Raw genomic sequence first — 20,797 nt, forward strand, 5'->3', positions numbered from 1 at the left:
CCCATACCGTTTTCCTCCTTAAAAGCATTTTAATTGTTTGCCTATTAATAAAACACTTTTGCAATTAATGTTTGTCCAATCAGATGACAGTAAGTTCAAAGCAAGTAATAGCGTGTATCAAGTGCATTTATTATCCAAAATCCTTTCAAAGTTCACACTTTCACTCTACAAGAGTACAAAACTACTCTGCATTGTAGCAGGGATTCAGCATATTAAAACAGGATGAACATAATGACTGAAATAAGTCTTATGAAATATTATGGCTATGAAGTGCTTAAAATAAGCTGTTGAAGTTTGACAAGGCTGTACAAGCTGGTTGTAAACAAGGCTGTACAAGCTGGTTGTAAACAGTACCATGTCTGTAATTGTTTTCTCATCTTGTTTGGAAATTCTTTGCATGAAGTTAGAGATGAGTACAGAGGCTAAGTAACACTGAAGTCCAACTGAATAACTGAGGACTCTGTGATAAACAAAATAAAGGCTGATTTAGTCCCATAGAGCCTTACTATGGTCAGTTAGTTTCCTTGATTGGAGGCAGAGTTCAGACGTCTTTATGAGTTTTTCTGAGGGACCTTGATTGTTACCTGAGGTAAAGAATAAAATATGTTTTGAAACTTTGACATTAACACATTTTGTGAACATACATACAGCTGCTTGTGAGATGTTGCTGTTTATTACGTATGTAACGTGGCAACAGCGTTCATACATTTACGTATTGGGGCCTGAACATTTTATCCTACAGTATTGTGGTGGTTATGGGGTCTTTACCGTTTTCACTTCAGTGTAGTTGTCCAGGCCATATTCTCCCAGCTCACGACCGTTACCAGAATATTTGTAGCCACCGAAGGGGGCTTGTGCTCCAAACACATCATAGCAATTAATCCTTAGGAGAAAGAAATGGACAAACCACATACACAATTAGCGGATTATAAATGGGTCAACTTCAACCAACCTCTGGACCTTAATACTACGGAAAGAAATGGACAATTTGATGGACATATTGTAAAATAAAGTAAGCTAGAAATCAGCGTACCAGACAGTGCCGGCGCGAAGTCCGCTAGAGATGTAGTGGGCCTTGTCGATGTCTTTGGTGAAGACAGCAGCTGCCAGGCCGTACTTTGTGTCGTTGGCTCTCTCAACCACCTCCTCCAGAGTCTTAAACTTCAGGATCTGCATCACCGGCCCAAAGATCTGAACACAGACAAAGTGTTATAGAGGAGAAATTCATTTAAAGAATCTAACCTAAAGAGATCTGTTCTCTGAAGAGACACATGTATGATCTTGTCTGGCTACTTTCCTTTGAGCTAGAATACTTAATTGAAACAAGTGTTCTCCTCGCCACAGTTTCGCTAAAAAGCTAAGGGATGTAAAAATGTAACCACTCAAATTCATAGACGGTACATAGACATCAAGGACTGACCATCCGTGATATCCAATGTATAGTTTTAACCATGTTTTGAGGCTATACATTGTTTGTTTACATTTGTTGTTTACAAACACTGGGGTAAAACAAGCTTATATTGTAGGTTCTGATGGGGTATGACAGGGTATGAACTAAGCTCATGAGGCATTTATACATTCTATTCTTTAAGAATCAATGGATATATATCATTAATTTACAAGTTCAAAAATGAATGTAGCAACTAAGGATTCTAGCTTCAGAATAGCCACACAAATATACTTTAGACAACCAAAATATACAGGCTTTTCATTTTCATGGTATAGCCAGTAGGGGGATGCTGTCAAGGCAGCCCCAAGAGCCAAAATGGTGAATCTTGACAGCCAGTTTCATGAAGAGTGAGTTGTTAATAATAAATGCCATGCTGTACCTCCTCACGGGCGATGGTCATGCCGTCCTGGACATCTCCAAAAATGGTTGGTTGGATGAAGTAGCCACGGTCTGCAGCCACCCCTCCCCCGCACATCAGCTTGGCCCCCTCACGCTTCCCACTGCTGATGTAGCCCAGAATCTTCTTGAACTGTTCCTCATCCACCTAGATAGGGAACCGTTTTACAGTGCTCGTAAGTGGGTGTCTTATTAATGTGTTAGGAAGAGAGCTATAAACCAAACCAGACTACATGTACTTGTGTATATGTATGCATGCAAGTGCGTTCTTGTAGTTGTTTTCTGATAAAGGCTCTGCATTTGGAAATGCTGGTACCACAGTTATTTCAGTACAATAGAGTGTGCAGCTCTTCTATTTTTATCCAGTGTCTTATGTTTGGGTGTGTGTCTTCAACTCCTACTCTACTCGTCTGGGTGTGCGTCTTCAACTCCTACTCCACTCGTCTGGGTGTGTGTCTTCAACTCCTACTCTACTCGTCTAGGTGTGTGTTTGTGCACCATGCAGTATTTCTAACCTGCGGTCCCTGCTCAGTCTTCAAGTTGAAGGGGTCTCCCACCACCCTGCTCTTGGCCCGCTCCACACTGCGCTCCATAAACTCATCATAGATGGTGTCCTGCACGTATGTACGGGAGCCGGCACAGCAGCACTGGCCCTGGTTAAAGAACAGGGCAAAGTGGGACTGTTCCACCGCCTCCGCCACTGCAGAAAGAGAGAGAGAGAGAGAGAACACAGTCATACATAGCCGATATGTTTCCACTTGACGTTTTGCAGCATTGGACTCCATGAAATTGACACCTGGCCTTGGGGTGAGTAGCTGCCGGAAGAGTTGTGGAATCCAATGGGCTGCTTTAGCATTAGCTAGCCTAGCATGCTGATGAAAAAGGCAGTTTAAAAAACTAGCAGTATTTCAATCTTCTTGATTTTCCATGTCGAATAATGGGATAATTAGGAGTACAGTGACATCTTCCATCCCTGGATTGAGGTACGCTTTCTGGCCATATCCTGCATTTGTCACTGCGGTGCAAACATTATAGCTGAGCAAGGTTTTGACTTGAAGCGGAAGGTGTATTTACTGCTGAACCTCAAGTCGAAACATATCGGCCAAGTCAGACACAGCAATCGCAATCAAACAAATAAAGACACACAGGCAAACATGCACACGCCTTAGTAGATTTCAGAGGAGGTACTATAGGAGGACGGGCTCATTGTAATGCTGGAATGAAATAAACAGAACGGTATCAAACACGTCAAACATATGGAAAACATTTTTGACACCGTTCCATTGATTCCATTCCAGTCATTACAATGAGCCCGTCCTCCTATAGCTCATTCCATCAGCCTCCTCTGGTAGATGTCCGTTGTAAAAGTAGCAGATGCCTGCTGCAATTGATATTTCATAAATAAAAACGGACACCACGCTTTGCTTAAGATATTGCTAAATAATCTGTAGCAGACTGTCCAAATTAAGTGTTCCCATTTTTGACATATTTCTAACTGGATGCCCATCCCAAAAGTAAAGTTGCCTTGAGCCATACTCACTGTTGGCATCAGACATGATTATGTTGGGGCTCTTTCCTCCCAGCTCCAGAGTGACCTTCTTCAGGTTGCTGGAGCCAGATGCCTGCTGGATCAGGTGACCTACCTGGACACAGAGCATGGAGCTGCTTAGACAGCACAAGGCTCATTCTCATACACACACTAATAAACATTGGCCATTTGAAAGCAGTGACTCAGTTCTTTGAGATGCCTAAAGTATGGGCGGTCTGTCTTACCTCAGTAGATCCTGTGAAAGCCACCTTATCCACATCCATGTGGGAGGCGATGGCAGAACCAGCAGATGGACCCATACCAGGCAGGATGTTCACCACACCTGGAGGGAAACCAACCTGAGAGAGAGGGGGGGGGGGGGGGGGCTTAAGAAGTGTGGTAAGGAGGGTGTGTTTGTGTGTTATGTGTGTATTAGTGTATTAGTGTACCAACCTCCTTGATGAGACTGGCCACATACAGGGCAGTGAGGGGGGTCTGCTCAGCCACCTTCATCACCACAGTGTTGCCTGTAGCCAGAGCTGGCCCCAGCTTCCATGCCTGCATCAGCAGAGGGAAGTTCCACTGAGGGAAGATAGAGAGAGGAAGAGAGTGAACGGTAGAGTGAAGACAGCCCATGTCAAACGTGTGCATAAACACGTGCAAAGTACACAGACATAAATCCATGCATGCACTCAACACATTAAAGTCCAGGCTGCCACTATATTTACACAACACAGCCTTGCAGCCCTACCAGGTTTTGGAGGCAGGGTGTCGCCTTAAATTACCCCTCTCCCTCCTCCCAGTCTCTTTCACCATGAGACTGGTGGGACTGAAGCCAGCTCACTGAAACAGCTCTGCCTGCTCTTAATTCCTCTCCACTCCCAGTCTCTTTCACCATGACAGACAGAGCAAACACACCTGCTCTCACAGGCAAGAGGAAAGGGGCCACAAAATGGCAACGCTGGTCATTTACAAAATAGCCTCCAACACTCTACTCAGCAAATTGGATGTAGTCGATCACAGTGCCATCCGTTTTGTCACCAAAGCCCCATATACTACCCAACACTGCGACCTGTATGCTCTCGTTGGCTGGCCCTCGCTTCATATTCGTCGCCAAACCCACTGGCTCCAGGTCATCTATAAGTCTTTGCTAGGTAAAGCCCCGCCTTATCTCAGCTCACTGGTCAACATAGCAGCACCCACCCGTAGCACGCGCTCCAGCAGGTATATTTCACTGGTCATCCCCAAAGCCAACTCCTCCTTTGGCCACCTTTCCTTCCAGTTCTCTGCTGTCAGTGACTGGAACGAATTGCAAAAATCACTGAAGCTGGAGTCTTATATCTCCCTCACTAACTTTAAGCATCAGCTGTCAGAGCAGCTTACCGAGAATTGCACCAGTACACAGCCCATCTGTAAAAAGCCCACCCAACTACCTCATCCCCATATTGTTATTTTTTTTTTTGCTCCTTTGCACCCCAGTATCTCTACTTGCACATTCATCTTCTGCTCATATATCACTCCAGTGTTAATGCTAAATTGTAATTATTTCGCCACTATGGCCTATTTATTACCTTACCTTCCTAATCTTACTACATTTGCACACACTGTATATAGATTTTTCTATTGTGTTATTGACTGTACGTTTGTTGATCCCATGTGTAACTCTGTGTTGTTTGTGTCGCACTGCTTTGCTTTATCTTGGCCAGGTCGCAGTTGTAAATAAGAACTTGTTCTCAACTGCATCAGCAGAGGGAAGTTCCACTGGTCAAATAAAGGTGAAATTCTTTTTTAATTATTATTATTTTTTTTTAAATACACTAGTGACAGGTTAGCTGGTTGAAAATACCAAATCTGAATATGAACTATTGAGGAAGTATATTGAGAATGTTGTTTAAGATTCATCAAGGAGGTCCATTCCTAACCCCTAAACGGTTTAAGATTCATCAAGGAGTTCCATTCCTAACCCCTAAACGGTTTAAGATTCATCAAGGAGGTCCATTCCTAACCCCTAAACGGTTTAAGATTCATCAAGGAGGTCCATTCCTAACCCCTAAACGGTTTAAGATTCATCAAGGAGGTCCATTCCTAACCACTGAACAGCTCCTTCACTCACTCACCGGGATGATCTGGCCACACACACCGATGGGCTCATGGCGGGTGTAGCAGAAGAAGTCTCCATCAATGGGAATGGTCTTCCCCTCCCACTTATCTGCCCAGCCTGCATAGTACCTGTGCACACACATGCACACACATGCACACACATGCACACACAGACAGACAGTAAACACTTGGACTCAAGAATCCTCCAAAATATTACACCTTTCAAATACATCAAAAGGGATATGGGGAGTGTCAATATTTCTCAACTGCTTTAAGTACTCACTACATTCCATATTCAGTAAATACCAGGAGGACACTAGACTCAGTAGGGCTACCATGTATAAATGTTTATTATGAAATAGAACGGCAGAAACTATAGTTTCAGATATCAAGAGTAGAGGGAAATTTTTTCAAAGAAAGAAACTGTAAATGAGTCTATTTCCAATCTATTAAAAGGTAAACAAGCAGACTTGCAGTAGATTGAGATAGTGATTAGATCCACAGTGAGTATACAGTAAGCAGTGTAGGTCATGGTGATGGGTGCAAGCCAATCAAATAAGGGAGGTTTGGCAGTCTGCAGTCACATTCTTCTAAGAACTAATTCACAGTCAGTCAGTCTCACTCTCTTTTCCCCCCTCTCTTTCCCACCATTCTGTCTCTGCCTCGCCCTACAACTTCACACACACACTTGAAATGTAACAAACATTCAACCATATAGCATAATGCCACATCTGGCACTTAAGATTTATGACAACTCATACATGTTGGTTTGCAGAAAGTAATAATAATAATAAATTACATTTGTAAAGCCTCCGAAGCACTGTGCTTCGGAGGACGCATTGCTTTCGACCTTCGTCTCTCCCGAGCCCGTACGGGAGTTGTAGCGATGAGACAAGATAGTAATTACTAGCGATTGGATACCACGAAAATTGGGGAGAAAAGGGGATAACATTTAAAAGGCAACTGACACAAAGAACACAGCTGACACAACAAAGGACAAGGTCACCAAGGAGCACAGCTATCAACAGAAAGCCTTCCTAAAGAGAAAGGTTTTTAGGCCCGTTTTAAAGGAGCCCAGAGTCTGTGGTGCCTTCGGGTGATCCCGGGGGGCATTCCAAAGGCTGTCGGCAGTGGAGCTGAAAGCCTGATCCCCCCCCCCAAGGATTTAATGCATGCGTTCATTTCACTGCTCTCACACATACACCCTGCAATTTTTATTACTGTGACTGACCTGAGGCACTTGACCACCATGGGCACGTCCACGCTGTAGGACACGGCATAGGGCTTCCCATTGTCCAGGGTCTCCAGTTCCTATGGCAAAATAAGGTCAAAGTGTCAGAGTTCCGCCATGGCCTAATTAATGAAGTTTGATTGAGGACAGATAGTAGCAAGGCTGTATTCTGTAATACGTAACACTGTCAGACAAAAGGTGTCGTTGTACGCTGATGATTCATGTTTTCTTTTAAAACCACAATTTGGATCCCTCCACAGCCTCAGAGGATCTAGATACTTTTGCTAACCTCTCTGGATTAAAACCAAATGATGATAATTGTACTATATTACGTATTGGATCACTAACAAAAAAAATACAACTTTTACATTACCGTATAGTTTACCAATAAAATAGTCTGACGGTGATGTGGACATATTCCAAAAGAAAAAAATTATCTCACTACAATACATTTTAACAGAAAGTTTGCAAAAATAGATAAGATCTTGCTACCATGGAGAGGAAAATACCTGTCTATTTGTGGAAAAATCAACCTGATAAACTCTTGAATCATATCCCAGTTTACCTACAGTTGAAGTCGGAAGTTTACATACACCTTAGCCAAATACATTTAAAGTCAGTATTTCACAATTCCTGACATTTAATCCGAGTAAAAAGTCCGTCTTTGGTCAATTTGGGTCACCACTTTATTTTAAGAATGTGAAATGTCAGAATAATAGTAGAGAGAATGACTTATTTCAGCTTTTATTTCTTTCATCACATTCCCAGTGGGTCAGAAGTTTACATACACTCAATTAGTATTTGGTAGCATTGCCTTTAAATTGTTTACCTTGGGTCAAACATTTCGGGTAGCATTTCACAAGCTTCCCACAATAAGTTGGGTGAATTTTGGCCCATTCCTCCTGACAGAGCTGGTGTAACTAAGTCAGGTTTGTAAGCCTCCTTGCTCGCACATGCTTTTTCAGTTCTGCCCACAAAGTTTCTATAGGATTGAGGTCAGGGCTTTGTGATGGCCACTCCAATACCTTGACTTTGTTGTCCTTAAGCCATTTTGCCACAACTTTGGAAGTATGCTTGGGATCATTGTCCATTTGGAAGACCCATTTCCGACCAAGCTTTAACTTCCTGACTGATGTCTTGAGATGTTTCAATATATCCACATAATTTTCCTGCCTCATGATGACATCTATTTTGTGAAGTGCACCAGTCCCTCCCACAGCAAAGCACCCCCACAACATGATGCTGCCACCCCCGTACTTCACAGTTGGGATGGTGTTCTTCAATTTGCAAACCTCCCCCTTTTTCCTCCAAACATAACGACGGTCATTATGGCCAAACAGTTCTATTTTTGTTTCATCAGACCAGAGGACATTTCTCCAAAAAGTACGATCTTTGTCCCCATGTGCAGTTGCAAACCGTAGTCTGTCTTTTTTAATGGTGGTTTTGGAGCAGTAGCTTCTTCCTTGCCGAGCGGCCTTTCAGGTTATGTCGATATAGGCCTTGTTTTACTGTGGATATAGATACTTTTGTATCTGTTTCCTCCAGCATCTTCACAAGGTCCTTTGCTGTTGTTCTGGGATTGATTTGCACTTTTCGCACCAAAGTACGTTCATCTCTAGGGGACAGAACGTGTCTCTTTCCTGAGCTGTATGACGGCTGCATGGTCCCATGGTGTTTATACTTGCATACTATTGTTTGTACAGATGAATGTGGTACCTTCAGGTGTTTGGAAATTGCTCCCAAGGATGAACCAGACTTGTGGAGGTCTACCATTTTTTTTCAGAGGTCTTGGCTGATTTCTTTAGATTTTCCCATGATGTCAAGCAAAGAGGCACTGAGTTTGAAGGTAGTCCTTGAAATACATCCACAGATACACCTCCAATTGACTCAAATGATGTCAATTAGCCTATCAGAAGCTTCTAAAGCCATGACATCATTTTCTGGAATTTTCCAAGCTGTTTAAAGGCACAGTCAACTTAGTGTATATAGACTTCTGACCCACTGGAATTGTGATACAGTGAATTATAAGTGAAATAATCTGTCTGTAAACAATTGTTAGAAAAATTACCTGTGTCATGCACAAAGTAGATGTCCTAACCAACTTGCCAAAACTATAGTTTGTTAACAAGAAATTTGTGGAATGGTTGAAAGAAATAGTTTTAATGACTCCAACCAAAGTGTATGTAAACTTCTGACTTCAACTGTATATGCTTATGGGCTTACCTACACCTAGCGACTTGTTTTTTAAATTACATGAGCAAAGAATATTCAATTTTATTTGGAACGGCAAGCCAGACAAAATTAAAAGGGCCTATTTATATAGTGAATATGAATTCGAAGGGCAGAAATTATTAAATATCAAAGCATTAGACCTCTCACTAAAGACTACATTCATACAAGAGTTAAACTGAATACAAACTGGTTCTCTAGCAGATTAGTAAGAATGTCTCACCCCATGTTCAAGAATGGCCTTTTCCCATTTATTCAGATTACAACCTCTCTTTCGGTTATTTGAAAATGAAATAATCTCCAAAATATCGCTTTTTTAAAAACAAGCCATAGAAACTTGGTTGCAATTTCAGTTGAATCCACCAGAAAATACAGGGGGAAAAAATACAAATAATATTATGGTTAAACTAAAATATACTAATTGATAATATATAAATATATTGACTATATAAAAAAAAAATAGGAATAATCTTTGTAAATTATATCATAAATAGGACTGGTGGAGTTGTCACACATGCAGCTAACAAAAATATATAGAAATGTCTGCTCTACACAAAATTACAACCAACTAATTGCAGCATTACTGCAAAAATGGAAGAGGCAAGTGGGGAAAAATAAGGAACTTGTCTGTCGGCATATGACAGCTCGCTTGGAGTTTTCCAAAAGGCACCTAAAGAACTCTCAGACCATTACAAATAAGATTATCTGGTCTGATGAAACCAAGATTGAACTCTTTGGCCTGAATCCCAAGCATCACATCTGGAGGAAACCTGACACCATCCCTACGGTGAAGCATGGTGGTGGCAGCATCATGCTGTGGGGATGTTTTTCACTGGGAGACTAATCAGGATCGAGGGAAAGATGAACGGAGCAAAGTACAGAGAGATCCTTGATGAAAACCTGCTCCAGAGCGCTCAGGACCTCAGACTGGGGTGAAGGTTCACCTTCCAACAGGACAACGACCCTAAGCACACAGCCAAGACAACACAGGAGTGGCTTTGGCACAAGTCTCTGAATTTCCTTGAGTGGCCCAGCCAGAGCCCGAACTTGAACCCAATCTAACAAATAACCTGAAAATAACTGTGCAGTGACGCACCCTATCCAACCTGACAGAGCTTGAGATGATTGCAGGGAAGAATGGGAGAAACTCCCCAAATACAGGTGTGCCAAGCTTGTAGCGTCATACACAAAAAGACTTGAGGCTGTAATCGCTGCCGAAGGTGCTTCAACAAAGTACTGAGTAAAGGGAATGTGATATTTCAGCTCTTTTTATTTGAACTACATTTGCAAAAAAAAAAAATTTGACCTGTTTTTGCTTTGTCATTATGAGGTATTGTGTGTAGATTGACAAGTCACAGCTAGCTAGCTGCAACCGAGTGGCTACTACTGGCTAACACCTCTGTCCCGAAGCAAGCACCAGTTAGCCTTGAGCTAGCCTCGAGCTAGGCCCATCTGCCGGCTAGCTGAAGAGGTCTACCAGCGAATTCTTGGGCTACAATACCAGCTACAAGCTAATTTAGCCATTTTTTTTGCCGCTGCTAGTAGCTTTTACCTTCTGCACAGACACCAGCCCTGTTATTAGCCTGGATATTACTCACCAATTTACCAGCATCGGACTGTCTCTCGACAACAACGCCGGATTCCTGCCGTAATCCCTGAGCCACTGCTTCTGATCCTCACAGCTAGCTTGCGGCTAGCGCAGCTAGCGCCACTGCCACGAAGCTAGCACCAGTTAGCAAACACAATTCTACAATTCACAACCTCTCTTTCGCCATCGCCATCTGGCTTGGATTCTCTGTCGACACGACCACGTCTGAGCAGACCCCCTCCGTCTGAGCAGACCACCCCCCTGGCTACTAACTTTAAACGCCGCGTGCTAGCTTAGTGGAGGCCTCCCTGCTCCATCTACGGCTGCCCCCTGGACACTATGATCACTTGGCTACATAGCTGATGCATGCTTGACTGTCCATTAATTCACGGTACTCCATTCTGTTTATTTGTGTTTTATCTGTCGGCTCTGTGCTTTAACTCAGGATCTGTGTGTAGTTAATCCGACCCTCTCTGCCTAGTCGTCGCCATTTTTACCTGTTGTTGCTGTGTTAGACTAGCACCCTGTTATTGCTGCTGTTATCTTACCTGTTGTTTTAGCTAGCTCTCCCAATCAAGACCTGCAATCACTTTATGCCTTATTGTATGTCTCTCTCAAATATCAATATGCCTTGCATACTGTTGTTCAGGCTAGTTTTCATTATCATTGTTTTGGTTTGCAATGGACCCTGTAGTTCCACTCTCCGTACCTCTGATACCCCCTTTGTCCCACCCCCCACACATGCGGTGACCTCACCCATTGAGACCAGCATGTCCAGAGATACAACCTCTCTTATCATCACCCAGTGCCTGGGCTTGCCTCCGCTGTACCCGCGCCCCTCCATACCCCTGTCTGCACATTATGCCCAGAATCTATTCTACCACGCCCATAAATCTGCTCCTTTTATTCTTTGTCCCCAACGCTCTAGGCGACCAGTTTTGATAGCCTTTAGCCGCACCCTCATCCTACTACTCCTCTGTTCCTCGGGTGATGTGGAGGTAAACCCAGGCCCTGCATGTCCCCAGTCACCCTCATTTGTTGACTTCTGCGATCAAAAAAGCCTTGGCCTCATGCATGTCAACATCAGAAGCCTCCTCCCTAAGTTTGCCTTACTCACCGCTTTAGCACACTCTGCCAATCCTGATGTCCTTGCCGTGTCCGAATCCTGGCTTAGGAAGGCCACAAAAAATTCTGAGATTTCCATACCCAACTATAACACTTTCCGTCAAGATAGAACTGCCAAAGGGGGAGGAGTTGCAATCTACTGCAGAGATAGCCTGCAAAGTTCTGTCATACTTTCCAGGTCTATGCCCAAACAGTTCGAACTTCTAATTTTAAAAATTAATCTCTCCAGAAATAAGACTCTCACTGTTGCCGCCTGCTACCGACCCCCCTCAGCTCCCAGCTGTGCCCTGGACACCATCTGTGAATTGATCGCTCCCCATCTAGCTTCAGAGTTTGTTCTGTTAGGTGACCTAAACTGGGATATGCTTAACACCCCGGCAGTCCTACAATCCAAGCTTGATGCCCTCAATCTCACACAAATCATCAAGGAACCCACCAGGTACAACCCTAAATCCGTAAACATGGGCACCCTAATAGACATTATCCTGACCAACCTGCCCTCCAAATACACCTCTGCTGTCTTCAATCAAGATCTCAGCGATCACTGCCTCATTGCCTGTTTCCACCACGGGTCCGCGGTCAAACGACCACCCCTCATCACTGTCAAACGCTCCCTAAAACACTTCTGCGAGCAGGCCTTTCTAATCGACCTGGCCCGGGTACCCTGGAAGGATATTGACCTCATCCCGTCAGTTGAGGATGCCTGGTCATTCTTTAAATGTTACTTCCTCACCATATTAGACAAGCATGCTCCGTTCAAAAAATGCAGAACCAAGAACAGATATAGCCCTTGGTTCACTCCAGACCTGACTGCCCTCGACCAGCACAAAAACATCCTGTGGCGAACTGCAATAGCATCGAAGAGCCCCCGCGATATGCAACTGTTCAGGGAAGTCAGGAACCAATACACGCAGTCAGTCAGGAAAGCAAAGGCCAGCTTTTTCAAGCAGAAATTCGCATCCTGTAGCTCTAACTCCAAAAAGTTCTGGGATACTGTAAAGTCCATGGAGAACAAGAGCACCTCCTCCCAGCTGCCCACTGCACTGAGGCTAGGTAACACGGTCACCACCGATAAATCCGTGATAATCGAAGACTTCAACAAGCATTTCTCAATGGCTGGCCATGCCTTCCTCCTGGCGACTCCAACCTTGGCCAACAGCCCCGCCCCCCCCGCTGCTACTCGCCCAAGCCTCCCCAGCTTCTCCTTTACCCAAATCCAGATAGCAGATGTTCTGAAAGAGCTGGAAAACCTGGACCCATACAAATCAGCTGGGCTTGACAATCTGGACCCCCTATTTCTGAAACTGTCCGCCGCCATTGTCGCACCCCCTATTACCAGCCTGTTCAACCTCTCCTTCGTATCATCTGAGATCCCCAAGGATTGGAAAGCTGCCGCGGTCATCCCCCTCTTCAAAGGGGGAGACACCCTGGACCCAAACTGTTACAGACCTATATCCATCCTGCCCTGCCTATCTAAGGTCTTCGAAAGCCAAGTCAACAAACAGATCACTGACCATCTCGAATCCCACCGTACCTTCTCCGCTGTGCAATCCGGTTTCCGAGCCGGTCACGGGTGCACCTCAGCCACGCTCAAGGTACTAAACGACATCATAACCGCCATCGATAAAAGACATTACTGTGCAGCCGTCTTCATCGACCTGGCCAAGGCTTTCGACTCTGTCAATCACCATATTCTTATCGGCAGACTCAGTAGCCTCGGTTTTTCTAATGACTGCCTTGCCTGGTTCACCAACTACTTTGCAGACAGAGTTCAGTGTGTCAAATCGGAGGGCATGTTGTCCGGTCCTCTGGCAGTCTCTATGGGGGTACCACAGGGTTCAATTCTCGGGCCGACTCTTTTCTCTGTATACATCAATGATGTTGCTCTTGCTGCGGGCGATTCCCTGATCCACCTCTACGCAGACGACACCATTCTATATACTTCCGGCCCTTCCTTGGACACTGTGCTATCTAACCTCCAAACGAGCTTCAATGCCATACAACACTCCTTCCGTGGCCTCCAACTGCTCTTAAACGCTAGTAAAACCAAATGCATGCTTTTCAACCGTTCGCTGCCTGCACCCGCACGCCCGACTAGCATCACCACCCTGGATGGTTCCGACCTAGAATATGTGGACATCTATAAGTACCTAGGTGTCTGGCTAGACTGCAAACTCTCCTTCCAGACTCATATCAAACATCTCCAATCCAAAATCAAATCAAGAATCGGCTTTCTATTCCGCAACAAAGCCTCCTTCACTCACGCCGCCAAACTTCCCCTAGTAAAACTGACTATCCTACCGATCCTCGATTTCGGCGATGTCATCTACAAAATAGCTTCCAACACTCTACTCAGCAAACTGGATGCAGTTTATCACAGTGCCATTCGTTTTGTTACTAAAGCACCTTATACGACCCACCACTGCGACCTGTATGCCCTAGTCGGCTGGCCCTCGCTACATGTTCGTCGTCAGACCCACTGGCTCCAGGTCATCTACAAGGCTATGCTAGGTAAAGTGCCGCCTTATCTCAGTTCACTGGTCACGATGGCTACACCCACCCGCAGCACGCGCTCCAGCAGGTGTATCTCACTGATCATCCCTAAAGCTAAAACCTCATTTGGACGCCTTTCCTTCCAGTTCTCTGCTGCCTGCGACTGGAACGAATTGCAAAAATCTCTGAAGTTGGAGACTTTTATCTCCCTCAACAACTTTAAAAATCTGCTATCCGAGCAGCTAACCGATCGCTGCAGCTGTACATAGTCCATCTGTAAACTACCCACCCAATATACCTACCTCACCCCCCATACTGCTTTTATTTATTTACTTTTCTGCTCTTTTGCACACCAGTATCTCTTCTTGCACATGATCATCTGATGATTTATCACTCCAGTGTTAATCTGCTAAATTGTAATTATTCGATTTATTGCCTACCTCATGCCTTTTGCACACATTGTATATAGATTCTCTTTTTTTCTACCATGTTATTGACTTGTTTATTGTTTACTCCATGTGTAACTCTGTGTTGTCTGTTCACACTGCTATGCTTTATCTTGGCCAGGTCGCAGTTGCAAATGAGAACTTGTTCTCAACTAGCCTACCTGGTTAAATAAAGGTGAAATAAAAAATAAATAAAAAAAGTGAAAAAAACGTTTTAATCAATTTTAGACGTAACAAAATGTTACAAAAACGTAACAAAATGTTACAAAAACTTAACAAAATGTTGAAGAATTAAAGAGGTCTGAATACATTCTGAATGCACAGTACCTTCAGAATGTATTCATACCCCTTGACTTATTCCACATGTTATTGTATTACAGCCTGAATTCAATGGATTAAATGGTTTTTTTCACCCCTCTACACAAACTACCCCTTAATGACGAAGTGAAAACATGTTTTTAGAAATGTTTGCAAATTGATTGCAAATTAAATATTTTTTTTAATTTTATATTTCATTTTTTTTATTGTTAATATATTTGCAAACATTTCTAAAAACCTGTTTTTGCTTTTTCATTATGGAGTACTGTGTGTAGATTGAAGAGATCAGTTTTTAAAATCCATTTTAGAATAAGTCTGTAACGTAACAAAATGTGAAAAAAGTCAATGGGTCTGAAAACTTTCTGAATATATGGGGGATTGGAAACAATGCAGACAATTACATTGCTGGAAGCCATCTGCAATGTTAAAGCTGATCTACCCCATAAAAAATGTTGAATTAAAGAAAAATGCCAGATTGCTATACCTTCCTAGAAAAAGCTAATGGAAAATCAGTGTTGTACACAGAAGCATACAGTATGTATTTAGAGATAGGCTCTGTAACATGCTGCTAATGGGCTAAACAGATGTTATACTATAACAATGTCATATCAAATTACAGGGACTATTTTCTGCTACAGGGTATTAATCAGTTCAGAGTCCAGTTAAACACCAGTAACCCTCACTTTAGTTAGGTCACATTAGAATCCAATATTTTGAAAAACAGAGACCGTTGCACAAGCAAGACAAACCCCAGGGAATTAATTGGCTCATCGTCAAGAGTGAATCAAAGATTATCGTCGTCCACGCACCATTTATTTGGCTTGGCAAATGGGAACACAAGAGTATATGTGGTCAACATAACACACACTGCAAAATGTATCTATATACAACATTTACAGGCACATACAGTTCATGTTGAGCACATTGGACTGTACATACTTGAACAGATTAGCCAGTCTTACAAGTACTAACGAGTCACTGGCTTGGCTCTGGACAGACTCCCTCTCACATACACACCATATCCATATTTAACATGTAGGTGGAGCCGGTTCAGTGGACAGAATCAGTGCTATTTCCAGACCTGATGGACCTTGCACCCTTGATAAGCAAATCTGACAGTAGTTAATCAAGTCCAATCTAAATACTGTACTAACAATCCTACTCTCTTAGAATACACACACCCCCCCCCCCCCCACACACACACACTAAGCAGCTTGTTTCTCTCTCCAAGAACCAATCCCTTGCGTGAACAAAAGAAAATCAGATTTTAGCAGGGCCTCAATTACCAGGCAAAGTGGGGCAGCGTCCTGTGCTGAGGCCGTTCATTCTTTTATCAAAACAAGCCCAGAGAAACCCTTTCACCACAATAGCCTTTCCCCTATTACTTTCACCAAACAAGCAAAACCTGTAACATAACATCAACAAATATGCTTTGTGTATGTCTTGGAAGAGCAGCACTAAGGAATTATTTTACACCACTTCCACTGCAGTTTCTCAGTGTTGATCATGTGACCTAGCCGTGACCCTGCGTCTCTATCTCTACCATGTGGCTTCAGTGCGGGTGCTGCTTAGGTCAGCAACCTGTAGAATACAGGACTAACACAGTGACTCTGCAAAATATGGTTCTGCTGTTTACAAGCCAAATAAATCTATATGAACATACATTTTTTGAAGATAATATTTCTGGGTAAAATGTTTCCACCACTGGAAGGTAACATTTGTGCCAGTGCCACACAAGTAAACTCTAATACAACCCCAACAACTTTGCTTTCTTTGGCATGAGTGCCAGACCAGGAATGTTGTGCATCTAATTAGCCACTCATAACACCACTTCAGGTTAATCATTTCCATTGACCAGCAGTAATGGGACAGCGTCACTGACCGCTAGGTAGGCTGTGTCCCTCTCGATTGCGTCTGCCAGTCGACTCAGGAGCAGCCCGCGGTCCGACGCGTCCATGCGTCGCCATGGTGACCCAAACCTGAAGGCCTCCCTGGCAGCCTTCACAGCCTTGTCCACATCTGCCTGGAAAGAGGGAGAAGGAGGCCAGGGGGAAAACAGAGGGAGATTAAAATAAATATTAGATCATATAATTTAAAAAATGGAAAATAGAAATGACAACGCCGCACACTGCTGCTCATGCTCGTAGGTGATATTAATTTACAACAACGTTTCACCCTTAGATCATCAGACATCATTTAAAAAAATTACTTATCAAGTAATTCAATTACGACAGTGTAATAACACAAAAAAGATGGTCACACCTGGCCCCTGCAAGATTGTGCTCTAATTACACCTGTTGTTACGGTTAACGTTTCCCCATGGTTATTTTACCCTCTCGTCCTCCGACCACACCTAATTGTCATGTTTCTGCTTCAGGCAACTTCGTTGTCTTAGCACGCCAAGGATGTAGTGTTGTTGAATACAGAAACAGTGAGGGGCCTGTTCAAATGCTTTGAAAATGCCGTCTTCCTTCCTCTCTTCCTTGAGACAGTCATTACGACTGCATAGGTCCAAGCTATGTAGGCTAGTGGAACCCCTGCGTTCACCAATCCAATTATATTGGATCAGTGATTACTCCAAGGAACCGAGGATGTAAGTCTTGTAATTAGACAGAACAGAGCCAGGTTTCAAGGCAGTTCCAGCCACTGACCTTGTCTGCCTCAGCCACCTGACAGATGACCTCTCCTGTGGCTGGGTTGATGGTGGGGAAGGACCTCTTGCTGACGGCATCCTGCCACTCGTTATTGATGAACAGCTGTAATGAGACAGAGGGGATTTGATTAGGCTCTATGTTTAGATTACAGATGTTATCACAACTCTTTGATCCAATAGACCGAAAATAAATTGGGAGCCAGTATAAACACTGTATTGTCCAGTTACATCCCATTAATTCCCTTCAGTTTTTATTTGTGCAGTATTGTAAGATACTGTCTCTGACATAATATTGCAGTTGTATAGAAGTCTCTTTATAAATTCCCCCAAAACAATTGAACAGAAACACATGCATGTACATGTGTTGTGGCTGTCTATGTACAAGCTGGTCTTTCAACTCTAGCAAACGTTGTATTAATGCAACCCAGGAAGGTTTCTGGCTGTCTGTCACATTACAGTTTTGCATAACACCATCATACCCAACAATTATCTAGTGTATATGTAATTCAGTTGACCTAATGTATCGGATAAGTACGTTCTCACAAAGTTCAATCAGGTCAAGTGTTTTAATGTCAACAAGAGTTATCAACAAGTAGGCTAGCTAGTCAAGCAACAATTTAAAAAATGCATCTAGTCCAAAAGATATTGCAATTCTCACGTAAGCCTAGTTGCCTTGCAATGAATTGCACATGGCAGAAATACACTAAACCGATCATTTCAGTCGTGTGCAACAATGATAATAGCTACTCTGTTGTGAATGCTTATCGCTTACCTTGTTGTAATGGACTTCGGGCTGTGCGCTTGGTACCGGGATGGCGGCCGCAGAATACTGACAATTCGAAATGCCAGAGATTCGAGGCAAAGTTCTGGATAACACAATTCGGAGCATCGTGCTTCTTCAACACAAACGTGTATGTCAACCAGGAGAGCGGGCTTTCACAAAGTATTGTACAGTGAAGTCGATCGTCATCTGTCACCCGCCCCAATGAGCATGCGCAGTAGAGCCTTCCTTAGATTACGTTTACAAAGTGAAATGCAGGCTATAGCGCCTGCATCGGTACATCTCAAATTCGCAAAGAGGAAAACATTGGTGGAAAACATTAGATAAATAAAATAAAAAATGTCAAACAGACCTCAAAAACACATTTTGTTACAATACTTCAGATCATCTTTGCAACAGCCTCCCCAACACCCAAAATAAACTATTCAACCAAGGTAAGGGAAACATTTACAAAGCAATATTGTAAATGAAGGCACATTTTCAACACAAGAAATCATGACCAAAAACAAGCAGACAGGTTATGCACGTCCTCATTTCCAGTGGTGTAAAGTACCTAAGTAAAAATACTTTAAAGTGCTACTTAAGTATAATTATATATTTTTGTTGCCGTTGGGGGGGCTGTACTTTACTGTTTATCTTTTTGACAATTTTACTTTTACTTCAATACATTCCTAAAGACAATAATGTACTTTTTACTCCATACATTTTAGCTGACACCCAAAAGTATTCGTTACATTTTGAATGCTTAGCAGGACATGAAAATGGTCCATTTTACACACTTATCAAGAGAACATCCCTCGTCATCTCCTGCCTCTGATCTGGTGGACTCACTAAACACAAATTCATCATTTGTAAATGATGCCTGAGTGTAGGAGTGTGCCCTTGGCTATCAATAAATAAAAATAAATAAAAAACGAATATTGTGCCATCTGGTTTGCTTAATATAAGGAGTTTGAAATTATTTATACTTTTTCTTTTACTTTTGATACTTAAGTATATTTTAGCAATTACATTTACTTTTGTATACTTAAGTACTGTATATTTAAAACAAAATACTTTTATACTTTTACTCAAGTAGAATTTTACTGGGTGACTCACTTTTACTTGAGTCATTTAATATTCATGTATCTTTACTTTTACTAAAGTTTGACAATATGGTACTTTTCCACCACTGCTCATTCCACAGAAAAGTAGCCTATCGCCTACATCGGCCATAGTGCAAAGGCCGGTGATATTGAATTGTTTAATTTTACCGTCCTCCACCACACTAGAGTGGCTATAATTCCTAGGAATGCTAGTCCCAGATGTTGCATATGGCGTTTAGCTAATCAGGTTGCAGCGGTCTGTTGTTTACCCCTGACTGAAGGCTGGCGCAACATCATGAAGAAGCATTAGCCGCTCTATAGCATAGTGGTGGAAAATGGTGTTTCATCAAGAAAGTATGCTTATTTTCCCTGTTTTTTTCCACCTTCTCACCATTAAATCGAGTTAAGGAGGAAATTGACAACTTTGCATTCTGAATGATGAATGTTTAATGTATGAAGCGGTCCACGGGGGATACAAGTGTTTTACCGGCTGCATGCATTCCCTTTGGATGGTAAGATGAAACGACTCAATATCGCCACCTGCCGGCCTTTGGGCTACAGCTGGGTTAGCTGACAATGTCACGAAAACAATGGGCAGGTTAGGGATGGATCAGAATTTACAGAATGTTTACTTATAGGAAAATAGGGGAGGGTCATGCTTTTTCAATTTCAGTCAAGGGGAGGGTTTAGTATTTTTTAAATCTAGTCCAGGGGAGGGTCATGTCATTTGAAATCGATTACATTTCAATATTTCTCAGTGTTTTAGAATTAGTTGCTTATTAGGTTATATGTAGCCTATCAATGTGTGCCAAGTGCAGCCCCTCACTTCTGATTCTTAGCTGGTCATGCAATATCAAGGACGCATGCGCAACTATAGGGCAAAACAGGGTTGGCTTAGATTGGTGACAACATGTAAACTATATATAGTCTCCAATGTTGATTGAAAACAAATACATTTGCACAATGAGCACTTGTTGTCTCTCAAATACATCATTACAGTTGTTGGTTAGCTAGCTAGCGAATTATAGCCATATTAGCATTGACAGGAAATCAGTCAAAACACCTCAAAACAAGATATGGTATCAAGAACAAGATGAAACTAGCTGAAACGAGCCACTTACGATTCCCCACATGGCAGTTTTTTTTCATTGTTGCTAGCTGTCTGGCCATCGAGGAACCACAACAACTCACAAACTTCTGCCCCATTAAGGGACATTGTTTTTGTGAAGTTGTCAGCTAACCAATCTATAGGCTATTTAGTGTGGTCTCAATCAAATGGTCCATAGTCTATAGCCTATAGGCTACAAAGAGCAGTTATATTTCTAAGACAGCTGCTGGGATGGTGTAAATACAACTAGGCTGTATTACACACTG

General features: G+C 42.8%; 1 protein-coding gene across 1 annotated transcript; it reads right to left on the minus strand.

Moving 5' to 3' along the window:
* Window positions 1-108: 108 nt before the first annotated feature.
* On the minus strand, window positions 109-18,559 carry LOC139563995 (aldehyde dehydrogenase, mitochondrial-like). The gene is made up of 13 exons (XM_071383104.1): window positions 18,330-18,559; window positions 17,556-17,660; window positions 16,787-16,927; window positions 6,706-6,785; window positions 5,492-5,603; window positions 3,828-3,956; window positions 3,620-3,733; window positions 3,387-3,489; window positions 2,362-2,546; window positions 1,830-1,994; window positions 1,034-1,191; window positions 769-883; window positions 109-584 (listed from the first exon to the last, which is right to left on the minus strand). The coding sequence occupies exons 1-13, from the start codon at window positions 18,444-18,446 to the stop codon at window positions 552-554; spliced, it is 1,557 nt and encodes a 518-aa protein (XP_071239205.1). The 5' UTR covers window positions 18,447-18,559; the 3' UTR covers window positions 109-551.
* Window positions 18,560-20,797: the final 2,238 nt, after the last annotated feature.

The sequence above is a fragment of the Salvelinus alpinus genome, chromosome 35, assembly GCF_045679555.1.
Source record: "Salvelinus alpinus chromosome 35, SLU_Salpinus.1, whole genome shotgun sequence".
Classification (NCBI taxonomy): Eukaryota; Metazoa; Chordata; class Actinopteri; order Salmoniformes; family Salmonidae; genus Salvelinus; species Salvelinus alpinus.